This window comes from Carcharhinus amblyrhynchos, chromosome 9 (genome assembly GCF_965287045.1).
Source record: "Carcharhinus amblyrhynchos chromosome 9, sCarAmb.v2.hapA, whole genome shotgun sequence".
NCBI classification, from domain to species: domain Eukaryota; kingdom Metazoa; phylum Chordata; class Chondrichthyes; order Carcharhiniformes; family Carcharhinidae; genus Carcharhinus; species Carcharhinus amblyrhynchos.
The window spans coordinates 110,809,818-110,831,121 of record NC_137332.1 but is presented as its reverse complement, the minus strand read 5'-3'; the positions used below and the strand labels follow the sequence as shown (position 1 = coordinate 110,831,121).

At 44.3% G+C, this 21,304-nt stretch overlaps 1 protein-coding gene across 1 annotated transcript; it reads left to right on the top strand.

The window, feature by feature from the left end:
* Window positions 1–3,661: 3,661 nt before the first annotated feature.
* Window positions 3,662–18,749, top strand: LOC145348693 (uncharacterized). Its single transcript, XM_080196850.1, has 6 exons — window positions 3,662–3,914; window positions 5,917–6,039; window positions 8,788–8,806; window positions 10,258–10,292; window positions 12,012–12,046; window positions 18,391–18,749. The coding sequence occupies exons 1-6, from the start codon at window positions 3,662–3,664 to the stop codon at window positions 18,496–18,498; spliced, it is 573 nt and encodes a 190-aa protein (XP_080052976.1). The 3' UTR covers window positions 18,499–18,749.
* Window positions 18,750–21,304: the final 2,555 nt, after the last annotated feature.

Genomic DNA, 21,304 nt, shown 5'->3' with positions numbered 1-21,304 from the left:
CGACAGTGCAGAGGGAGGCTGTTGAGCCCATCGAGTCTGCATCGACAACAATCCCACCCAGGCGCTATCCCCGTCACACTTACCCCGTTAACCTCTCTAATACACATCCCAGGACACTAAGGGACACTTTAGCATGGCCAGTCAATAACATGCACATCTTTGGACTCAGCCTTACTTGAAACGTTAACTCTATTCTCTCTCCACAAATGCGGTCTTTGAACTTCTCCAGCATTTTCTGTCTGTGCACCCTTTGATTCCCTTGCCGAATCTATCTACAGCCCCACCACCTTAGAAATATTCAGTGACCCCGCCTTCAACACATTCTGAGGCAGAATGTTCCAAAGGCACATGCCCCTCAGAGAAACAAACATCTCCTAATCTCTGTCCTTTGGTGAGCACCGCTGCCTCATAGCGCCAGGGTTCGCATCCCAGTTCGGCTCAAAAGATCCTAAGAAATAGGAGCAGGAGTAGGCCATCTAGCCCTTCGAGCCTGCCCCGCCATTCAATAAGGTCATGGCTGATCTGAAGTGGCTCAGTGCCACTTTCCCGCTTTCTCCCCATAACCCTTAATCCCCTTGCCTACCAAAAACCTATCCACCCGTGTCTTAAATATATTTAGCGAGGTAGCCTCTGCCACATCAACGGGCAGAGGATTCCAGAGATCTATAGAATTCCAGGCTCACTCTCCGTGCGAGTCTGCACGTTCTCCCCGTGTCTGCGTGGGATTCCTCCGGGTGCTCTAGTTTCTTCCCACAGTCCAAAAGACGTGCTGGTTAGGGTGCATTGACCACACTAAATTCTCTCTCAGTGTACCCGAACGGGTGCTGAAGTGTGGTGACTAGGGGATTTTCACAGTAACTTCATTGCAGTGTTAATTTAAGCCTACTTGTAGCACTAATGAATAAACTTAGAACTTAAACTCAAAGGGAAGGCCCTAATTTTAAAACCGAACCCCTTTGTTCTAGACTCACCCAGGAGGGAAACTTTCCACATCCTCCTTGCCAAGACCGTTCAGGATCTTATCTACTTCAATCAAGTTATTCCTCACTCTTCTAAACGCCATTGGATACAAGCTCAGCCTGACTAACCTTTCCTCATTAGAGGTGTCGTGATAGGGGAATTGTGTTTGACAAGTACATTAGAATTCTTTCGTAATTAGCAGTGTAGTATAAAGTTTATTTATTCGTGTCACAAGTAGACTTACATTGACACTGCAATTAAGTTATTGTGAAAATCCCTGATTCGCCACACTCCAGTTTGGGTACACCGAGGGAAAATTTAACACGGCCAATGCACCTAACCAGCATGTCTTTTAGGCTGTGGCAGGAAACCAGTGCACCCATGGGAGGAAACCCATGAAGACATGGGGAGAATGTGCAGACTGGCACAGACAGTGACCCGAGCCTGGAATCGAAACCAGATCCTTGGAGCTGTGATGCAGTGTTAACAACCGTGCCATCCTCTGTGTGTTTTGATTTTTTGAAGATATTCAACAAATATCCATATTGTTACACCAGATATGGGTGCATGGAGTCAGGAGTAATATATTAAGAAGGTTGTGTAATAAGAGAGGTCACACGAGGCATTTCCAGGGGCCGGTGTTAACACTGCAGCTGTTTACAATCTGGATGAAGGGGCTGGGAATGAGCAGAGTTTAGCAGAGACACACACAGCTCAGTGGGAAAGCAGGTTGTGAGCAGGAGGTGAACAGTCATGCGACAGGACTTAAGTAAGCTCAGCAAGTGGGTAAGAAAGTGGCAGAGACAGGATGTGTTGAAACATAGGACTGGAGCACAAGGCATGGCCGAAGCAGCAGATTACATTGCTTTCTTCTGCTTTTGAGAATAAAGGCTGCAGAGGAGTTGCGCCCAGATTATAATGGGCAACACGGTGGCACCGTGATTAGCACTGCTGCATCACAGCACCAGTGACCTGGGTTCGATTCCTGGCTCGGGTCACTGTCTGTGCGGAGTCTGCATGTTCTCCCTCGTGTCTGCGTGGGTTTTCTCGGGGTGCTCCTGTTTCCTCCACAGTCTGAAAAACGTGCTGGTTAGGTACATTGCCCGTGCTGAATTGCCCCTCAGTGTACCCGGACAGGCGCCGAAGTGTGGTGACGAGGGAATTTTCACAGCAACTTCATTGCAGCGTTAATCTAAGCCAATTTGTGACACTAATAAATAAAACTTTGCACAATACAGCAGGATACAGATATATACATTACAGCAACTTCAACCTGGAGATACACCGACAAAGAGCTTCAGATGAGCTGAATTTCAACTTAGTTACAAACCGCACCAGCTTGAAAGGAGAACTATCTGAAGTGAAGTTTTGGTAAGTGAGGGGGAGGGTTGGGGGTAGGTGCTGTGTATGTATGTTGGGGGGCGGAGGAGGTGGAGCAAAGGAGTTGTTTTGAAGCTTTGCCCTGTTGGCGGAATGATGTGCCCCCCCCCCCTTCACTCACATCCTGTCGTCAATCTCGTCCTGATTTGCAGACAGCGGCGTCTTCCTGTCCGCTTTGGCTGTCAGTGAGCGGTGGTCCCAGCGTCCTACACTTGGGCTGGTAAATGTAGCCGGATTCCGGCGGTCCTGAGATCGCTCCAGTGAGAGCACTTTCCCCCGCTGACCGGAAAATGCCAGTGAATCTGTGTCTTCTGCCTGCCTTTATTCTGACCTCCTGTCTCTTCGCCGCAGGTAAGACAACGCTCCTGTTCTGAGGAGGTCTGCTAAACTGTGTAGAATTAACCGTGTGGGGCGGCTGGGCGCGCCCGAAAGTGAATCTCTTAAATGTATGTAAGCTGGAAAGAAAAGAGAGGGTCGGTGTGTGTGTGTGTGTGTGTGTTTGGGGAAAGGTGGGGAGGGGGGGTTACCTTATCCTTTTCAGTGGAGTTCCAAACTCCCAACCCCCACCCCCCCTCCCCATCCTGCCCTCCCCCCCCAACTCCCGCCCCATCCACATACTGCCGGATTCTCCAACCTCGCCCGCGGCAGGAATTCTCCGGTCCGGCTGCAGTGAACGGTTAATGCACCAAATTTCCCGTTCTTGCGGGCGGGGCTTGAACCCCTCCGGCTGTGTTGGAGGGGTCGCGGGAGATTTTAGTTTGGGGAATTGGGGGGGGGGGGGCGGGGGGTGTGCCAGAGCTGATTAATTGGCCGCCCTTCTGTGATGATGGGAGACTCGCACGATTGCATGGGGTTAATATCGAGAGGGGCGACGGCTGATGTGACACTGTCCCGTCCCGTCCCCCCCCCCACTTTTTTTACTTCTCCTTCGCCTGCCCAACAATATTTGCCTTCGGGAAGGTATACAAGGCATGTCCAGTTCTGTTCAGGATCCTTCTCCACTCCCATCTCCCCCACTCCCCAGTAAGGTTCTGAAAACTAGCGGTCCCCACAACAGGGAACGAACACGCGTGCAAATAGGAGAAGCTGATATATTCACTTGGGTTCAATTCCTTTCGGAGGAGAAGTTCAAGGAAAGGGAATCGAAAGGGGGAAAATAGCTCAAGTCTTGATCACGTTAATTAATGTATCAAAGCGGCAAGGAAGAACAACGAGTGATGACTAACTGAAGGCTTTATTCCCCATAGGAGTTCACTCAGGTCAGCCAAGTGTACAGCAGGAACCTCCGACAGTGAACCTGACTGAAGGCGATTCCGCTACTATGGACTGTACCATCAATGCCGCCGGGGCTAAGGCTTACACATGGCTGAAAAATAATCTGGAAGTAAAGCAGGCTTTCCCGACGTACAAGATAAGAGTAACTGAAAAGAAACCAACTTCCAATGATCCTAACGTGTTATGGACAAGCCTAGAGATCAGAAATGTCACAGAATGCGATTCGGCAACGTACTATTGCAAAGTGGACAACGTAGGCAAAATAGTACAGGGTGGAGGCACCATCCTAACCGTAACCCGTAAGCACATTGTGTTAACTTTGAGTGTGTGTGTGTGTGTCGCTTTATGTACCTGTCTGTGTTAGTGAAAATTTCCCTGTGTAAGTGTACGCATGTGAGCGTCTGTGCGAGGGCGTGTGGGTATATCTGTAGTTTTTTTTTACTATTCATTCGTGGGACTTGGGCGTCGCTGGCTGGCAAGCGTTTATTGCCCGTCCCTAGTTGCCCTTGGAGGGCAGTTGAGAAGCAATGACATTGTTGTGGCTCTGGAATGTTGGCTAGACCAAGTAAGGATGGCAGAGTTCCTTCCCTGGAGGACATTAGCATACATGTGGATCTGTCTCAGTGTGAAGGCACATGTGCTTATGAGGCTAAAGCGTTGTGTAATTTCAAGAAGTTTGACATAGCTCTTTGGGGCTAAAGGGATCAAGGGTTATGGCGAGGGGGGGGGAAATCAGGATATTGAATTTGATGATCAGCCGTGATCAAAAGGAGTGGCGGGGCAGGCTCAAAGGGCCGAATGGCCTACTCCTGCTTCTAGTTTCTATGTTTCTATGTATTTGGTCTTAATTTGTGAGCGTTCAAATGTGTTTGTCTTGCGATTACGCATGTCTGTGTAAGAATGTATGTGTGTGAAACACGCACATGCATTCTCAAACAGACAGTCCCACATAAATATGCGTGTCTGCACCTGTGAGAGTTTATGTGTGTCTCTGTATCACAGTGTGAGTAGGTGTGCGTGGCTGTGTCTCTGTAAGGGGGTGTATCTGTGTGCGTGTGGATTGGAGTATCTATACAGAAACATAGAAAATGGAAGCAGCAGTAGGCCATTCGGCCCTTCGAGCCTCCTCCGTCATTCATTTTGATTATGGCTGTTCATCAAACTCAATATCATGATTGCTCCCTTCCCCATATCCCTTGATCCCTTTAGCCCCTAGAATTATATCTAATTTCTTATTGAAATCAGACAATGTTTTAGCGTCAGCTTTTTTCTGTGGTAGTGAACTCCACACATTCACTACTCTCTGGGTGAAGAAATGTCTCCTCATCTCAGTCCTAAGGGTTTTACCCCTTATCCTCAAATTATGACCCTTACTATTTTTATTGTTCATTCATGGGACACAGGCGTCACTGGCTGGCCAGCAGTTCTTTATTTTCCATCCCGAGTAGTCCTTGACACTGACTTGCTCGGCCATTTCAGAGGGCAGCTGGGGGTCAACAACATTGCTGTGGCTCTGGAGTCACATGTAGGCCAGACCAAGCAAGGACGGCGGACATCTGTCCTAAATGACATTCATGAACCAGATGAGTTTTTCCAAAAATTGACAATGCTTTTCATGGTCATCAGTCGTTCTGGGCTCCCCTACCATCAGGAACATTCTTTCTGAATTTACCCTGTCTTACCCTGTTAGAATTTTATACGTTTCTATGAGATCCCCTCTCACTCTTTTAAAGTCCAGTGAATATAATCCTAACCAAATTAGTCTCTTCTCATATGACAGACCTGCCATCCCAGGAATCAACCTTGGCCACCCTTTTTTGAGGACCTCTTTTTCAGTTAAGGAGACCAAAACTGCACACAATACTCCAGGTCTGGCCTCACAAGCAACCTATACAAAGCTTATGAGAGCGAGTGCGTATGTCTGCATGAGAATATGTGTGTATGTGTGCCTGTGTGGGACTGTTTGTATGTATGTCTGCGTCGGTGGGATATGTATATATGTCTCTGGGAGTATGTGTATGCCTCGAGGTGATAATCTGTTTGCCTCAGCCTACCCGAGAGTATGACTGCCAAAATATGTCAGTAAGTGTGTGTCTGTGAGTGTGCACGCCTGTCTGTCACTGTTTGTGTGTGTCTGCGAATGTTGCAGGCAATGTGCATGCATGCACCAAGGAGGACTGTTGCTGCGACCGCCATCACTTAATGTGAAACAACCATATTTAATATTAACGGAAAAAAAATTACTATTCTTTTGTTGAGGTGCCAGTGCTTGTCTAACTTATCTTCCCCCTATCATTTTAGGAGTTAAAGAAAAAGTAAAATGCTCGATCAATTCTGTGCTTATTGGAGTGTCGGCTGCAGTGATAGCATTGCTTTGTATTTCACTAATTGTAGTGTCACTGCTTCTCCAGCAGAGAAAAAAAGGTATTTTCATGCACTTAATCGATTACTATTATTGCTATTAGTATGACGGTGACCCTATTGTCCGACTTACATTTTCAATACACCCCTTTCTTGTTCCTCATTGTTATTCTTTATTCATTTTATGAGGTGGGAGCATCACTGGTCGTCTAGCATTTATTATCCATCTGTAACATTGGAGAATCAACCACGTTATTGTGGGTCTGGAGTCACAAGTCGGCCAGACCTGACAACAGATTTCCTTCCCTAAAAGACATTTCTGAACCAAACGAATTTTTACAAGAATCGACAATGGTTTCATGGTCATCCGTCGATTTTTAATTCCAGATTTTTATTAAACTTAAATTTCACCATCTGCTGTGGCGGGATTTGAACCTGGATTCCTAGATCTTACCCTGGATTTCGAGTCCAGTGACAATACTACTATGCCACTGCCTCCCTTTTTCTCTATACGCTCCTATTTAAATTTTGTGGAATTCCAAACCCTATCTCAGCTTTTTTTTTCTGAAATATAACCGCTATTTAGTTATTTACGCTATCATTCTCACATTGACATTGACAACGAGGAAAGAGAATTGATATTGCTTTGCCGGTGATTTACACACCCAGTACTGTCTGAGGTTATTCATGAAGGTCCTGCCTTCTCAACGTCGCATTAGATGTGATGATCCTCAGGTTAAATCACCACCAGTCAACTCTCCCCTTCAAAGGGAGAGCAGCCTGGTCATCTGCGGCCAAGACGACTTTACCTTTAACACTGCTTCAAGAATAGGTAAAAATAACTTGTTATACTAAAGTGACAGGCTTTCTTTTCATGAATCAAAGCAACAATAATTAAAAATATTTTCAATCATGTTAAACAGTACGACTGTATGTTTCATGAGTCAGGGAATGTGGACATCGTTGGCTTGGCCAGCATTTACTGCCCATATTGAATTACCCCTGAAAAGGTGGTGGTGAGCTGCCGCGTTGAACCTCTATAGCCCATAGGTACATCTGCAGTGCTGTTAGTGAAGGAGCTCCAGGATTTTGACCCAGCCACAGCGAAGGAACGACGATCTATATCCAAGTCAGGACGATGAGTGGCTTGGAGGGGAACCTTCAGCTGATAGTTTTCTCAGATATTTGTTGCCTTTGTCCCTCTCGCTGATAGTGGTCATGGGTTTGTAAGGTGCGGCCTAAGGATCCTGGTTGAGTTGCTGCAGTGCATCTTGTAGATGGTACACACTGCTGTCATCCTGCGCCAGTGGTGGAGGAAATGAATTTTGTGGATAGGGTACCAATCAAGTGGCCTACCTTGTCTTGGGTGGTACCAAGCATCTTGAGTGTTGTTGGAGCTGTACTCATCCAGGCAAGTGGAGAGTATTCCATCACACTCCTGCTTTGTGCCTTGTAAGTGATGGATACGTTTTGGAGAGCAGAGATGAGTTATTCACCACAGGATTCCTAGCCTTTGATCTGCTCTTAATGTATTAAAAAATTATTCTGTTAAGGCCCATACCAGAAACTCCAGGGTGTTTTATGAAGTTAGCCTAGAGTCTAATTGTTTATATTTGATTTTGGCATTAGGGTGAGCATAAAGTGTTTCACTGCAGGTATGATTCAAGTGATCCACTAGGAACCTTTTATCAAAACAAATTTTATTTAAGGACAGAGATATAATACAACAAAAAATTAACATAACCTTTAGCAATTAATATACTTAGACATGATAAAGTTTAATCTTTAAGAGCTAGCTTCTGAGGCCAGAACTCTCCATTCACCTGACGAAGAGGGTGTCCCTCGAAAGCTTGTGAGTATATTATCAAATAAATAGGTTGGACTAAAACCTGGTGTTGTCAGACTTTTTACTGTGTTTACGCCAGTCCAACGCCGGCATACCCACATCATCGTTTCAATTTAAAGCATGGACATATACCCTTCTTCGGAATTAGATAGCTCAAAAAACAATTATGCTCACATGATTCTGGATTTTCAGCTTTTAACACTTCTGGACAGAGATGCAGACAAGTTTCCAAAAGAGCAACTCTCAGAGAAAGATCCCACAACAGACTCCCCAAGACAGAAACTTATCTCCTGCCAGATTCCAGTCTCCAACTTTAGAGAGGAGTCAAGGAAGACACTTCTCTCCCTCAATTCCAAAATAGCACCTAAGCTTGAATATTCTGTGTATTCCAGCCACCCTGTCACCTGACCATCACCCGCCAAAGATCCCAATTAATCCCCATTCTGCAATGGAGGACAGGAGAATAGCATTAGTTCATATTAATTCCAACATTAGAAGTAGTTATGCTGTTACTGCAACAATACAGAATGCCAGTAGACAGAGTGACTCCGAGTGCATACAACCGCTCCACCACATCTTGCACAAGCAGGTGGCTCAAATACATTTTTAAAGACACACGATTCCCAAACATGTTTAAGAATTAGGAATTTTTTATATTCATTACCTATTCCAGGTAATAGCTGAAAAGTCAAAGGAAGGTTAAAAAAAGGGGGAGGGGTGGTGTAATCATTCTGTTATTTACTCATGAAGTTCAACTTATAATTTGTTCATTAAATTGAGCCACATTTGCACAAGAGTCAGTACTTAGCAGAGTTACATGCTTGCCTGGACATGACATGTTCATATTTATTGCTGATTACTCAATTACACTTAGATATAATTGATTTGGTTTGAAATTGTAAATGAAATATTCAGATTTAATTTAATCAGTTTATGATTGAATGTCTTTTGTTCCTTTTTTGCAGTTTGTATTGCCCTTCAGAGGTAAGTTAATATATTACTTTGAGAATCATAGAATCCCTAAAGGGCAGACCGTTTGGCCCATCAAGTCTGCACTGACACTCTGATAGACCATCCCACCCTGACCATATTCACGTATCCACAAATACTAATCCCGCTAGTCTCTCTGAAGTACACATTTTAGGACATTAAAGAGCAATTTAGCATAGCCAATCCACCTAATCTACACATCCTTGGAGTGTGGGAGGAAACCTGACCACCCGGAGGAAACCCACGCAGACACGAGGAGAACGTGCAAACTACACACAGACAGTTACCCAGGACCAGAATTGAACGTGTGGATTTGAGTCCCTGTTGCTTTGAGGAGGCAGTGTTAACCACTGTGCCACCGTGCCACCCCATGTGTAACTTAGCTTTCTGCTTCCTCCTGAACTGTAGCTGGTCCATCTCACTCAATTTCCATTAAGTTCTTTTTCATTCCTTTATGCTTTGATGGAGTGTAAGTATTGCTGGCAAGGCCAACATTTGTTGCCCACCCCTAAATGCCCTTGAACCCAATGGCTTATTATTACATCATTTCAGAGCACATGTAATACTCAAACCCATTGCTATGGATCTGGAGTCACATGTAGGCCAGTCTGGGTGAAGATGACAGATTTCCATCATGAAAGGTCATCAGACAATATGACAACCGATGAGAGTTTCATGGTCACCATGGCAGAAGCTGCTCTTATTTCCATATTTAGATAAAACATTTAAATTAAATGCCATGTTGCAATTTGAATTTAGGGTATCTAATTTGGCCACTGGATTACCAGACCAGTAACATTACCACTAAGCCACACTCTGCCCCACAACTCCCCTGCTGACCCCTATCTGCACTGGAATGAAAAGCTGTCATGAATGTTCCTGACGGTGGGGGAGTCCAGAACTCTAGGTCCTAGTTTGAAGATAAGGGGTCAACCATTTAGAACTGGGTTGAGGGGACATTTCTTCACCCAGAGATTGGTGAATGTGTGGAATTCACTACCACAGAAAGTAGTTGAGGCCAAAATGCTAAGTGATTTTAAGAAGATAGAGACCAAAGATGTGCGCGTTAGGTTGATTGGCCATGCTAAAAATTTCCCTTAGTATCCTGAGATGCGTAGGTTAGAGGGATTAGTGGGTAAATATGTAGGAATATGGGGGAAGGGACAGGGTGGGATTGTGGTCGGTACAGACTCAATGGACCGAATGGCCTCTTTCTGTACTGTATGGTTTCTATGCTTTCTGTGATTTCTCTGAAGAAAGTAGATATAGCTCTTGGGGCTAAAGAGATCAAGGGATATGGGGGAGAGGTGGGATCAGGATATTGAATTTGATGATCAGCCATGATCAAAATGAATGGTAGAGTATGCTTGAAGGTATGAATGGCGTATTTCTGTTTCTAGTTTCTATGGTTCCATGTTTCTAACCATGTGCTTTCATCTCCATAGGCAGTTTGTGGCATACATCACAGAGAAGTCAACAGGTAACTGATTTCTAACTTGTAGAAGGGAATTCAGACGATCGCACGTGGATTTGAATGAGAAGTTCCTTTATCCCATTCTACCTCATGATTTGAGACATCCCACTCTCCCACTTTCTCTGCCTCTGCTGCACCTGTACTTCACTCCCTCCCAGAAAACTGATAAGTTCGTTCTTTTCCTTATTTTTTTTTACCATTACCTTCCACTCGCAAAAGTTCGTAGAATCCCTGCAGTGCAGAAGCGGGCCGCTCAGCCCACTAACTCTGCAGCAGAGCATCCCACCCAAACCCTACCCATGTAAGCCCACATTCTGGCCCCGCTAATCCCTCCAGCCTACACATTTTGGGACACTAAGGGGCAATTTAGCATGGCCAATCCACCTAATCTGCATATCTTTGAACTGCGGGAGGAAACCAGAGCACTCAAAGGAAACCCACATAGGCAGGGGAGAACATGCAAACTTCACGTAGACAGTTTCCCAAGGCTGGAATTGAACTCGGGTCCCCGGAGCTGTGAGGCAGCAGTGCTAACCAAGATCCACCATCATATTAACAAACCAGAGAAGCTAAAATCGGAGGGTAAACTGTGACATATGAAAATGTGGGGTGGGGGGGGGTGGGGTGTGGGGGGAGGAGAGGGGCGGAGAAAAGGGTAGGAGAGAGGTAAAAGTTAGAAAAAGAGGAAAGGGAGTTCCAGGTTAAACAGCGTTACACTTGCACCTCTTTCAATTTGGTCCACTGCATCCACTGCTCCCAATGTGGTCTCCTCCACATCAGGGAGACCAAATGTAGATTAGGTGATCACTTTGCTGAGCACTTTTGGACTGTGCACAATCGGGACACTGACCTTTCGGTTGCTATGCCATTTTAACATACGATCCTGCTCCCATGCCCACATATCTGTCCTTGACCTGCTGCAATGTTCCAGCGAAGCTCAACCCAAACTGGAGGAAGAGCATCCTATCTTCCGGCTGGGCACTTTATAGCCTTCCAGTCTCAACATCGAATTCAACAACTTCAGGTGATCAGCTCTGCCCCACCTCGGCCCCTTTGTTTTCATCTCATTTAAATTTTGACTGTCCTCTACCTTTTCGTTCTTTATTTCTTCCTTTGCTTATCTTCCCCCATTCTTTCCCCCTATTTTATTCCCCTTTCCTTAGCATTTCTCTCCCTTTGCTTTTCCATTTTTCTAACTTTTATCTCTCTCCCACCCATTCCTCACGTCCTCTACACCCACCCACACACAGACACAGACACACAAACACACACACACAAACACAAACACACACACACACAAACACACACACACACGCACAAACAAACACACATCTTCATTTGTCACAGTTTACCCTCTGATTTCACCTTCTCTGCTGTTTGACCATTCACATCCTTTAATCTCTCTATGGGATGCCATTAGCAGCCTTTCCCCTTATTTTTGTGGTTATGACTCATTTTCCATTCCTTCATCCCCGCAGTATAAATATCTCCCATTCCCTACGCCTTTTAGCTTTGATAAAGTGTCATCTGGACTGGAAACGTCAGCTCTTTTCTCTCCTTACAGGTGCTGCCAGACCTGCTGAGATTTTCTTTTTGGTTTCAGAATAACATTAAATGTTAATTACACTATGAATAGATTGTTACATTTGTGATGTTCTGAATTTTTAATTTCTCGTGAAATTCGATTTTTTCTTTGCCAAACAAAATGTTATTTATTTCCAATAGAATCTCTCCCATTAAAGACCAAAGGGCGTCATAAGGTAAGCTGAACCTTGATAGAATTTTCTACCATTCATATATGCATTGAGTTGTTGACTTGAGTCTCAGCTGCGCAGTGTTAATACTTACAGAAAACAATAGATGTATTTCAGTACTGTTCTAGGTTATACATGTGAGAAAGTGAGCAATTGATTCAGATCTCCCTGAATTCGAAAGCATTAAAGGATTGGGCACTTTAAAATGCGCGCGCATTCGGACCTCATTCAGTGCAGCTGAATGGTGCATTTAATTTTTGCTTAAAGATGTTCATTAGAGGTTAACGTGCAGTTTTTAAGGATAACTGAGTTTAATGTGAAAGATCGGCTGCCCACAGTGCTGATGTCCATGAAATGTGATAATATTTTGGTAGGAATTCACCACTTAGAACGGGTACTTTATGCGAATGTTTCAATGAGTGTGTTGGACCCAATGAAAGTGAAACTATATAATGCGGCACAAGATCTTATGATTACAATGCTTATGATTACAGAGAGGCTTAACATATAGAGGTTGCATTACTGATAGATTGGGAACTGGGTTTTAATATAGGCTATTCGCAATGGAAACCGATTATTTAATTTGAACTATTTGAAACTGGCGTCACTGGTAATTAATAGTAAATGACTGACCTTTAAGACTCTGCACACTGACAACAAATAGAAAAGAATGCAGAAGATTGGACTGCACATAAGATTGGACCAGACACGGCTGGGTTTAGTGAAATTGGGAGTTTGGAGTGACTAATATTGGATTGACTGGAGTTGATGTTGGTAGATTGTAAATCTCTGGAAGAAGACTTCCTGTTTGACGTTCTATACAATGGGAGCTCTGTCATTCCTTAAAAAGTCATAACTAAAAACTCTTTTGGCAAATAGTTTGAAGTGACATGCAGGAAGAAAATGTATGCAGCATTTGTTATGACCTGAAATGTCCTCTCCGGAAGGCTATCTGCAGCAGCCTGAAATACAACGTTGCAGTGTTAATGTAGGTCTACTGTGACACTAATGACTGAACTTGAAATATACTCCAGTGTCCCCCCTTCATGTGAAGTCTAATCAGAAATCAACCTATTCTTCATTAGGCCACATTGCAGCCTGACAAAATCCAGCGGGGAGTAAATTATGGGCGTTAAACAATACAAGCAAGCAAATAATGGGGAGTTCTTACAATCAATTTCATATCCTTTCTAGCTATATTAGAACAAAGAACAGTACAGCATAGGAACAGACCATTCGATCAACAAAGCCTGCGTCAACACATGGCGCCTTTTTAAACTAAAGAACTTTTGACTCTATACAGTCCATAATTCTCTACTTCCTGCCTATTCACGTGTCTGTCAAGATGACTCTTAAACATTGCTATTCTGTGTGCTTCTATTACCTTCTCTGTCAACGCATTCCAGGCAGTTGCAACCGTCTGAGTAAAAAAAATGCCTCTCATATCTTATTTCAACTGCACTCCCCCACATTTACCTTAAGCCTACATCGCCTAGTAGTTTACATTTCCATCCCAGGGAAAGAAAACTCCGACTACCCATCCTATCCTCTCATAATTTTGCAAGCTTCTATCAGGTCGCCCCTGAGCTTCAGGTGGTCAAGTGGGAAGAAAGTTTGCCCAATCTCTCCTCATGACTCGTATCCTCCAAACCAGACAACATCCTGATAAACCTTCTCTGTAACCTCTCCAAAATCTCCACAACCTTCAGGTAGTGTGGTGACCAGAACTGTGTGTGCTGTTCCAGTCATGGCCTAACTAAAGTTCTGTACAGCTGCAAAATAACATGCCAATTTTTATACTTTATTCATCGACCGATGAAAACAAGAATGCCTTGACTATCTTATCCACTTGTGCTGTAACTTTTCGGAAACTGTCTGGTACACCTAGATCCCTCTGTAAGTTAATGTTTCTAAGATTCTGCGATTTACTGTATATTTCCCTACTGCATTATACCTTCCAAAGTGCAACACCTTAAATTACATGGCTTTAACTCCCATCTGCCCTTTCTCCACCCAAGTATCCAACCTATATTTGTGGGACTGGTCGACTGAAGAACTGTCAATACTGTCCTATTAGTTAAAAAGGGAGAAGTGGGTAGACACATTTAATGTAGACCATTATCAGAACCTCGTTGGTGGACAATTTATTGCAAACTGTTTGCATTCTAAGGAGAGGTTGGATAGGCTGGGACTTTTTTCACTGTAGCATAGGAGGATGAGGGTAACCTTATGGAGATTTATAAAATTATGACGGTATAGATAAGGCGAATAGCCCAGAACTTTTCTCCAGGGTAGGGGAGTCCAAAAATGAAGGGCATAGGTTTAAGGTGAGAGGGGATTGATTAAAAAGGGACCTGAGGGGCAATTTTTTCACACAGAGGGTAATATGTGCATGGAATAAGTACTAGAGGAGGTAGTAGAGGCAGGTACATTTATAACATTTTAAAGACAGTTGGACAGCTACATGGATAGGAAAGGTTCAGAGTGACATGGGTCAAACACAGACGAAGGGAACTAGTCACTTCATTGCAATGTGAGTGTAAGCCTACCCGTGACTAATAAATAAACTTTAACTTTAACTTAGTTAAGTTTAAGAAGCCAACATGAATGAGTTGGGTCGGAGGGCCTGTTTCCGTACTGTATGCCCGTATGACTTTCTCCATGACTCTGAACCAGTCCCGAGGATACCATTAATTGACGTTGGAAAAGCACAATTCTTCAAGGAGGGTCAATGTGGATTTGTGAAGGGAAGGTCATATCTATTGATGTTTTTTTGAACAGGTAGCAAGGAAGGTCGATGACAGATAGCGCGGTTTTTCAGTCTACTTGGACTTTAGCAATAATTTTAACAGGGTCAAACAGAGCAGATGTTCAGAAAGTTCAAAGTTCATGGGACCTAAGAGAAAGCAATATCCAAAATTGGCTCAGTAAAAACAAGCAAGGAGCAATGGTTGATAAGTGTTTTATGGCTGGAAGGCTGTTTCCAGAGAAGATGCATGTAGTTTAATAGAAGGGCGCTTGTGGCATGTAGCGATGATTTAAATTTAGATGCCGAAAGCATGGTTAAATAAACTTGCAAATGACACACGAGTTGGCTGTGTGCTTGGTAGTGCTGGAGAAATCTTCTGAAAGATGGACAGAAGTGCCAAATGGAATGCAATCCAGAGAAGTATGAGCTTATGCCTTTGAGAAGTCCTAACAGGCAAAGAATTACACATCGAATAGAAGGATACTAAGAAGTGTAGGGAAATAAAGGAATCTTGAAGAACATTTTAACCACTCCCACGAGTGTTATCATGGATTGTGAGGAGAATTAAACATAAACTTGTACAGGTCTTTGGTGAGACCACATCTGGACTATTGTATACAGCATTAGTCACCCTATTTAAGGAAGGGTGTGAATTTGTTGGAAAGAGTTCAGAGTAGATTTTCTAGATCAATACCTGGAATTGGCAGGTTGTCTTAAAAGGAAAGCTTGGATAGAGCGAGGCTTTTATCCATCGGTGGGGGAGGGGAATGGGTATGGAGATGAAGGGTACACTTTTGTTCTTTTCATTTCTCAATGTGCTAACGTTTACTCCAAGATCTGTTGTCCATTCTGAGCGTTTTCTCGGAAATTCTACCTCTAGCTCAAGTTATGTGAATCTTGCAGCCTTTGGTAAATGGTGAGGAATTTGGAGTTTTTTCAATTTGGGCCCAAGTTACTTGTGTGGTGAAATATATCCAACCTCTCTGTTTCTGATGTCCCTTCAGACTGACCTCACTGCTCTTCCATTCAATAACATCCAGGCTGATCTGATCTCTCCACACCCATTCTTACCCCTATAATCCTTCACCCCCTTACTATTCAAGAATCTGTCCACTTCTGCCTTTAAAATATTCAAAAACTATGTTTCCACTGCATTTTGAGGAAGAAGGCTTCATGGTTTCAAAAACTTTTGTGAGGAAAATAATTCAGATAAATAAAATCCTATAAGTTGATACTATAATATTTTCCCAAGGACAGTACCTTCAAAAAGCCTTTCTGCAGGCAAAGGTGAATCACACAGGTCTCATATCCAGGAAGTCAATTAGTTATCCTCTAGCCTCCCTATTTCATTCTTTCTTGACATTGAATATACAGTCAATGTACAATAATGTACACACCTGGCATTTGTAAAATCTTCCAGCATCTATGAAGAGTATGTCCATGACAAGCACATATGCTTCATCCATTGTCTACAGGTGTCAAAAACATGCACCTTCTTCCTAGTAAGACAACCCTTCAATATTGAACAACTAAACCGCCCAAGTGTGTTGTCAGCAGAATTCAGAATATGTTACATGACCCTTTTCATTCATCCATTTTATCTGGTTGTAAAACATGGCAATCTTTTAAAACTTCGCATTTATATCACCTCCCTAGAGCCTGGTGATCTGAACTGATTGAAGTGCCCCAGCTCAGACCTAACCACTGATATATAAAAGTTGGTGGGTGGCACGGTTGCACATTGGTTAACACTGTTGCCTCACAGTGCCAGGAAACCAGCTTCAATTCCTGTTTTGGTCACTATCTGTGCAGAGCCTGTATACACTCCCTGTGTAGGTTTCCTCCGGGAGCTCCGAAAAGATGTGCTTTGGCCATTGCAAAATTTGAACAAAGAACAAAGAACAAACCAGCCCGGGAAACAGGCCCTTCGGCCCAACGAGCCTGCGCCGCCATTTTAACATTACGAGTCCCCCCTCCACCCATGACCCTTGTCTATGCTTATGGCATTCCACATTGAGGGAAGACTAATTTAGGGACAATTTGTTACACCAATCAGCCTAACAGCACATCTTTGGGGTGTGGGAGGAAACCGGAGCACCCGGAGAAAACCCACGCAAGCACGGGGAGAATGTGCAAACTCCCACAGACACTGGCCGAAATCCATGTGTCTGCGCAGCAAACAGTGATAGTCGCTGAGCTGTCGTGTTGCCCAGCATCTGGTCCAGTTTAGCGTACACTAACGACATGAAGTACTAGGCTATTCTCGAAAAAACCAAGAGCAGCCCTTGTACGACCCATCGCGTGTATGCCCCTCGTTGGACAACAAGGCGGACCGAAGCACCTGTGAATTAAAAGAGAAAAACATCAGTATCATCCACATCCTTATACATTACCAGGGACGTCCCAAGGCTCCTGAACCTTATTTAAAACAATCTCCTACATCCCTCCATCTCCAACCCGCTCATGTGCTTGTCTAAGTAACTCTTAAACAACTCCAGTGTGCCTGCCTCCACCACCTTGCTTGGCAGAGCATTCCATACCCCCACTGCCCTCTAAGTATACGCAAACAGAAATGTAGTGACTGAGGGATTGTCACCATAATTTCACTGCAGTGTTAAAGCCAACCTGCAATAACTAATAGACAATAATAAATAAACTTTGAGCACAAATTCCTTCCTTTGTATTTTATTTATGAAGCGAAATGATTCCTGTTATGCCATTTGCAAACATTCGTGTGTGCACACGCTCAAGACTGTCTCCTTTTAAAAATTGCACTGTGTCGTTCATATTGCCTCACTTTGCTTTTTCTACCAATGTGCATTTCTTGTGGCTCTCTGCAATCAATAATAGGGTATGTTCATGTGTAGGTCGTTAATAAACTCCTCATGGTTTAGTGCATTTTTGACCTAGCAACTGATTATACTGTGCAACGAATACAATTTTTACATGTCTTAAAACAACATATGAATTTATGCTGTATTCTTGAGCATAGTTATCTGACAAATGAGAGGTGAGACCAATTTCCTTTATCCTGTTACGGTTCGTTTGCAAATACCGCTTAGATGTGCCTGGTTAGTAACCGTGGTTACTGTGGTTATGAGACGTCTTGTACGTTGCAAATAATTATTTCCCTTGCTCTTAAGTTAAATTAATAATACTAGCGTGAGTTCTTTGCGAGTTGCATTGCCTATTACTGTGTACATAATTCATCTCTGGAGGCGGGCGAGGCTCGTAGAACGGTATTCTCCGTTGGCCTGGCGGGAGGGGTGGGGGGTGGTTTACTAGCCTCGAGCAAGGCCGTCAAATAGCCTCTATCTATTAACTTATTGGTCTTTGTATCTACCTCCGTGTCTTTCTGATTTATTTGGGAGATGTTCTCTGGGCTCCCTGCGGCGGGTTTCTAGGCGGCGGGAGGTGGCCCACCATTAGCCAGCGGCGGGAACTTCTCTTCCCGTCGCTGTCAAGGGGATTTCTAATTGAATCCACCCCACGCCGCCGAGAAACTCCGGGCGCGCCGTCGGCGGGAACGGAAAATCCCGCTGGTGAACAATGCACCTAAGTGACTGGGACTGAAGTTTCACTGCATTCTTTATTTTCAAAGCGCCGAGAGGAAAGTGCTTCGAGCTCCGGCCAGGCAGGGAAGAAGAAGAAAAGGAAGGTGAAAGAGCTTCCCACTTCCTCGGATTACGTCCAGGGAGCAAGACCCTAATCTCAAGAACACAGGACTGCTCAGAGGGACATTTATTTAAGCTTCTCAGTCATCCCCATTTGCGAGACGGTAGAAATTATTTCATGTTTTTTTCTATATTGTTTCAATACTTTACACGTGCAGCCACGTAAATCCTGAACAGGGGAGTTACTCATCAGACACGGAACAGAATTCCAACACCTTTCCGTCGTTGTATTCATTAGTTGCACAAATCACGTGAGAATGAGAAGTAAAATGGTTGCAAGTTGAAATGTAATAAGCTATTTCATTTCGAACAGTTAAATCACCAGACATGAGACCATCTGCTGATTCCACAATTTCCGGTCTCACACCGACACCGCTGCAGGCCAGAACGGAGGATTTGGTTTGGTTTTCATGCTTTGCCTCTCTCTCTCTCCCTGCTGCTGTTGCACTAGCCTCTCGCTATTTGTGCAACATCAGACACCCCTATCGCCCCAGCCTTTCGCACAGAAGTTTGATGGAAACTCTGACGCGCTGGCTACTGCGGATATTTGGTTTATTTTAAGCCGGGCACATGGCCAGAGGAACAAAAGTCACTCGCCCATCTTAACCGCCGTGCAATGTTGTGAAAGCTCCAACGAGTGAGCGGAATGGGTGCCGTGGATGTGTGTCGGAGGGTGTTTGTTGGACATTTCTTGCTCCGCATCCACCTGATGACGCTTTTACAATACCCCTGATCAGAATTCCTCATTAACGCCCAAACGCAACCACAGTCAGATCAACACATGAAGATCAAAACAGAATTATTCACCAGCATTCAACAAGTGTAAGGCCATAAGACAATAAGACATAGGAGCAGAATTAGGCCACTCGGTCCATCGAGTCTGCTCCATCATTCGATCATGGCTGATATTTTTCTCATCCCCATTCCCCTGCCTTTTTCCCATAACCTTTGACCTCCTTATTAATCTGTCTGTGTCTTAAACATACTCAATGATCTGGCCTCCACAGCCGCCTGCGGCAAAGAGTTCCACAGATTCATCACTCTGTTTTATTCCTCCTCATCTCTGTTGTGCCCTCTGGTTCTAGTTGTTCCTGCTAGTGAAAACATCTTCTCCACGTCCACTCTATCCAGGCATCGTAATATCCTGTAAGTTTCAATAAGATCCTTCCTCATCCTTCTAAACTTAGCTGCTTTTATACCAGGTGGGAAAATGTGTGGGCCACATTTGCAGGAGCTCTGAGCAAAATGGACCATCTTTTGAGTATCAGTTAAAATTGACAAATAAACACACAATCATGACTATTAATCGTTGCCTTTCATTATATGTTCCACTTTTGCCATCACACCCCAAGATTTTGAAGAAATACGAGCCATTTGCTGGGCGACACCATCCTTCCGGGAATTGAACTAAAACAAGGTATATGTGTACCCTTTAAGAAGTATAACGCCCCACTATGTGATGTAAGCCCAGTTTAGAAACAGAATGCACCGTAAGAAAGAGATGGGGTATCAAATCAGGAGCCTCCTCCAGGAAGTGTGCAACCATGACCACTGGAAGAGAACAATTAATAGGGACAATAGTAGACAAACTTGGGGCAACTTGAAACTCCCCCCCCTCCATAATACAACTAATCAGATCGGATTCCCCACTGGGGTCACATCCTATTTTGTTATTCATTCGTGGGACATGGGGCGTCGGTGTCTGGCCAGCAGTTATGACCAGGCGTAGTTGCCCTTGGAGGGCAGCTGAGAATCACTGCTGTGGCTCTGGCAAGGTAAGGTCGACATTTCCTTCCTTAAATGATATTAGTGAACCAGGGTGGTGGGGACTGGGGGCGGAATTTGGAGAGAAAGTTTTTTTAAAATTCATTCATGGGCGTCACTGGTTGGCCAGCATTTATTGCCCATCCCTCATTGCTTGAGGGCAGTTGAGAGTTAACCACGTTACTGTGGCTCTGGAGTCACATGTAGTCCAGACCAGGCAAGGGCGACAGTTCCTTCCCAAAAGTGCACCAGATGGGTTTTCCCGACAATGGTCGTCAGTAGATTCTTCCAGATAGTTTTATTGCCGTGGCCAGATTCGAACCCGGGTCTCCAGAACATTAGCTGAGTTTCTGGATTAATAGTCTAGCAATATTACTAGACCATTTCCTCCCTTCATTTACCATTGAAGTGGTTGAAGGGGAGGGGGAAGAGGTGGGTCAGGCTACAGTGTAATCCAACAATCAGCTGGTGACCTCAAGGCTGCTCCTGCAACTCATTCTAAAAACAGGATACCCAATTTTCCTGTGGTTCCCCCCCCCCCTCCCCTACTTGATGCTGGCGACTGGCGCTCGTAAGGATAGTTGTGCGCAAAACTTCCCAAACGCTACTGGCGGCGATAACTTGGGAATCAGTCGTGTAACACTGAACATTAGTGAGGCAGGGACAGCAGTGTTTATTAGTGTCAGTAAAACAGTGAGTGGGCGACAGTGAGATGATTACGGGGAGGGTGGGGTGGGGGCAATTCTAAGAGAAAGGCCGATAGAGTAGGCGAGAAAGGGAGAGAAAGAGACCGAGTGAGAGTGGAAGGAAAGCCGAATAGGTGAAGGAGATGAAAAAAAAATCTTCAAGAAGGACGAGGGGGAGAGAAATTTGGGGGAATGCGTGTGGCTGAGAGAATTAAACAATCAAATCCGACAAATGACTCATTTCTGTCCCTCACAATAGCGCTTTGTTCCTCCAAACGCGTTAGCTTGCAAAGTAATTGCAATTTGTTTCTTCAGTTTGACCAATAGTGTGGGTTGATTACGCTGTTTGATGAATAGTGTGAGCTGCGCTCACCAATGACCTGTTTGTGGG

Bases quoted from the DNA above. Each gene is read 5' to 3' on its own strand.
- LOC145348693 (XM_080196850.1), top strand. From the start codon at position 3,662: ATGGACTGTACCATCAATGCCGCCGGGGCTAAGGCTTACACATGGCTG. The intron at 3,915-5,916 runs GTAAGCACATTG...CTATCATTTTAG, and splicing joins CACCATCCTAACCGTAACCC to GAGTTAAAGAAAAAGTAAAA. The intron at 12,047-18,390 runs GTAAGCTGAACC...TTATTTTCAAAG, and splicing joins AGACCAAAGGGCGTCATAAG to CGCCGAGAGGAAAGTGCTTC.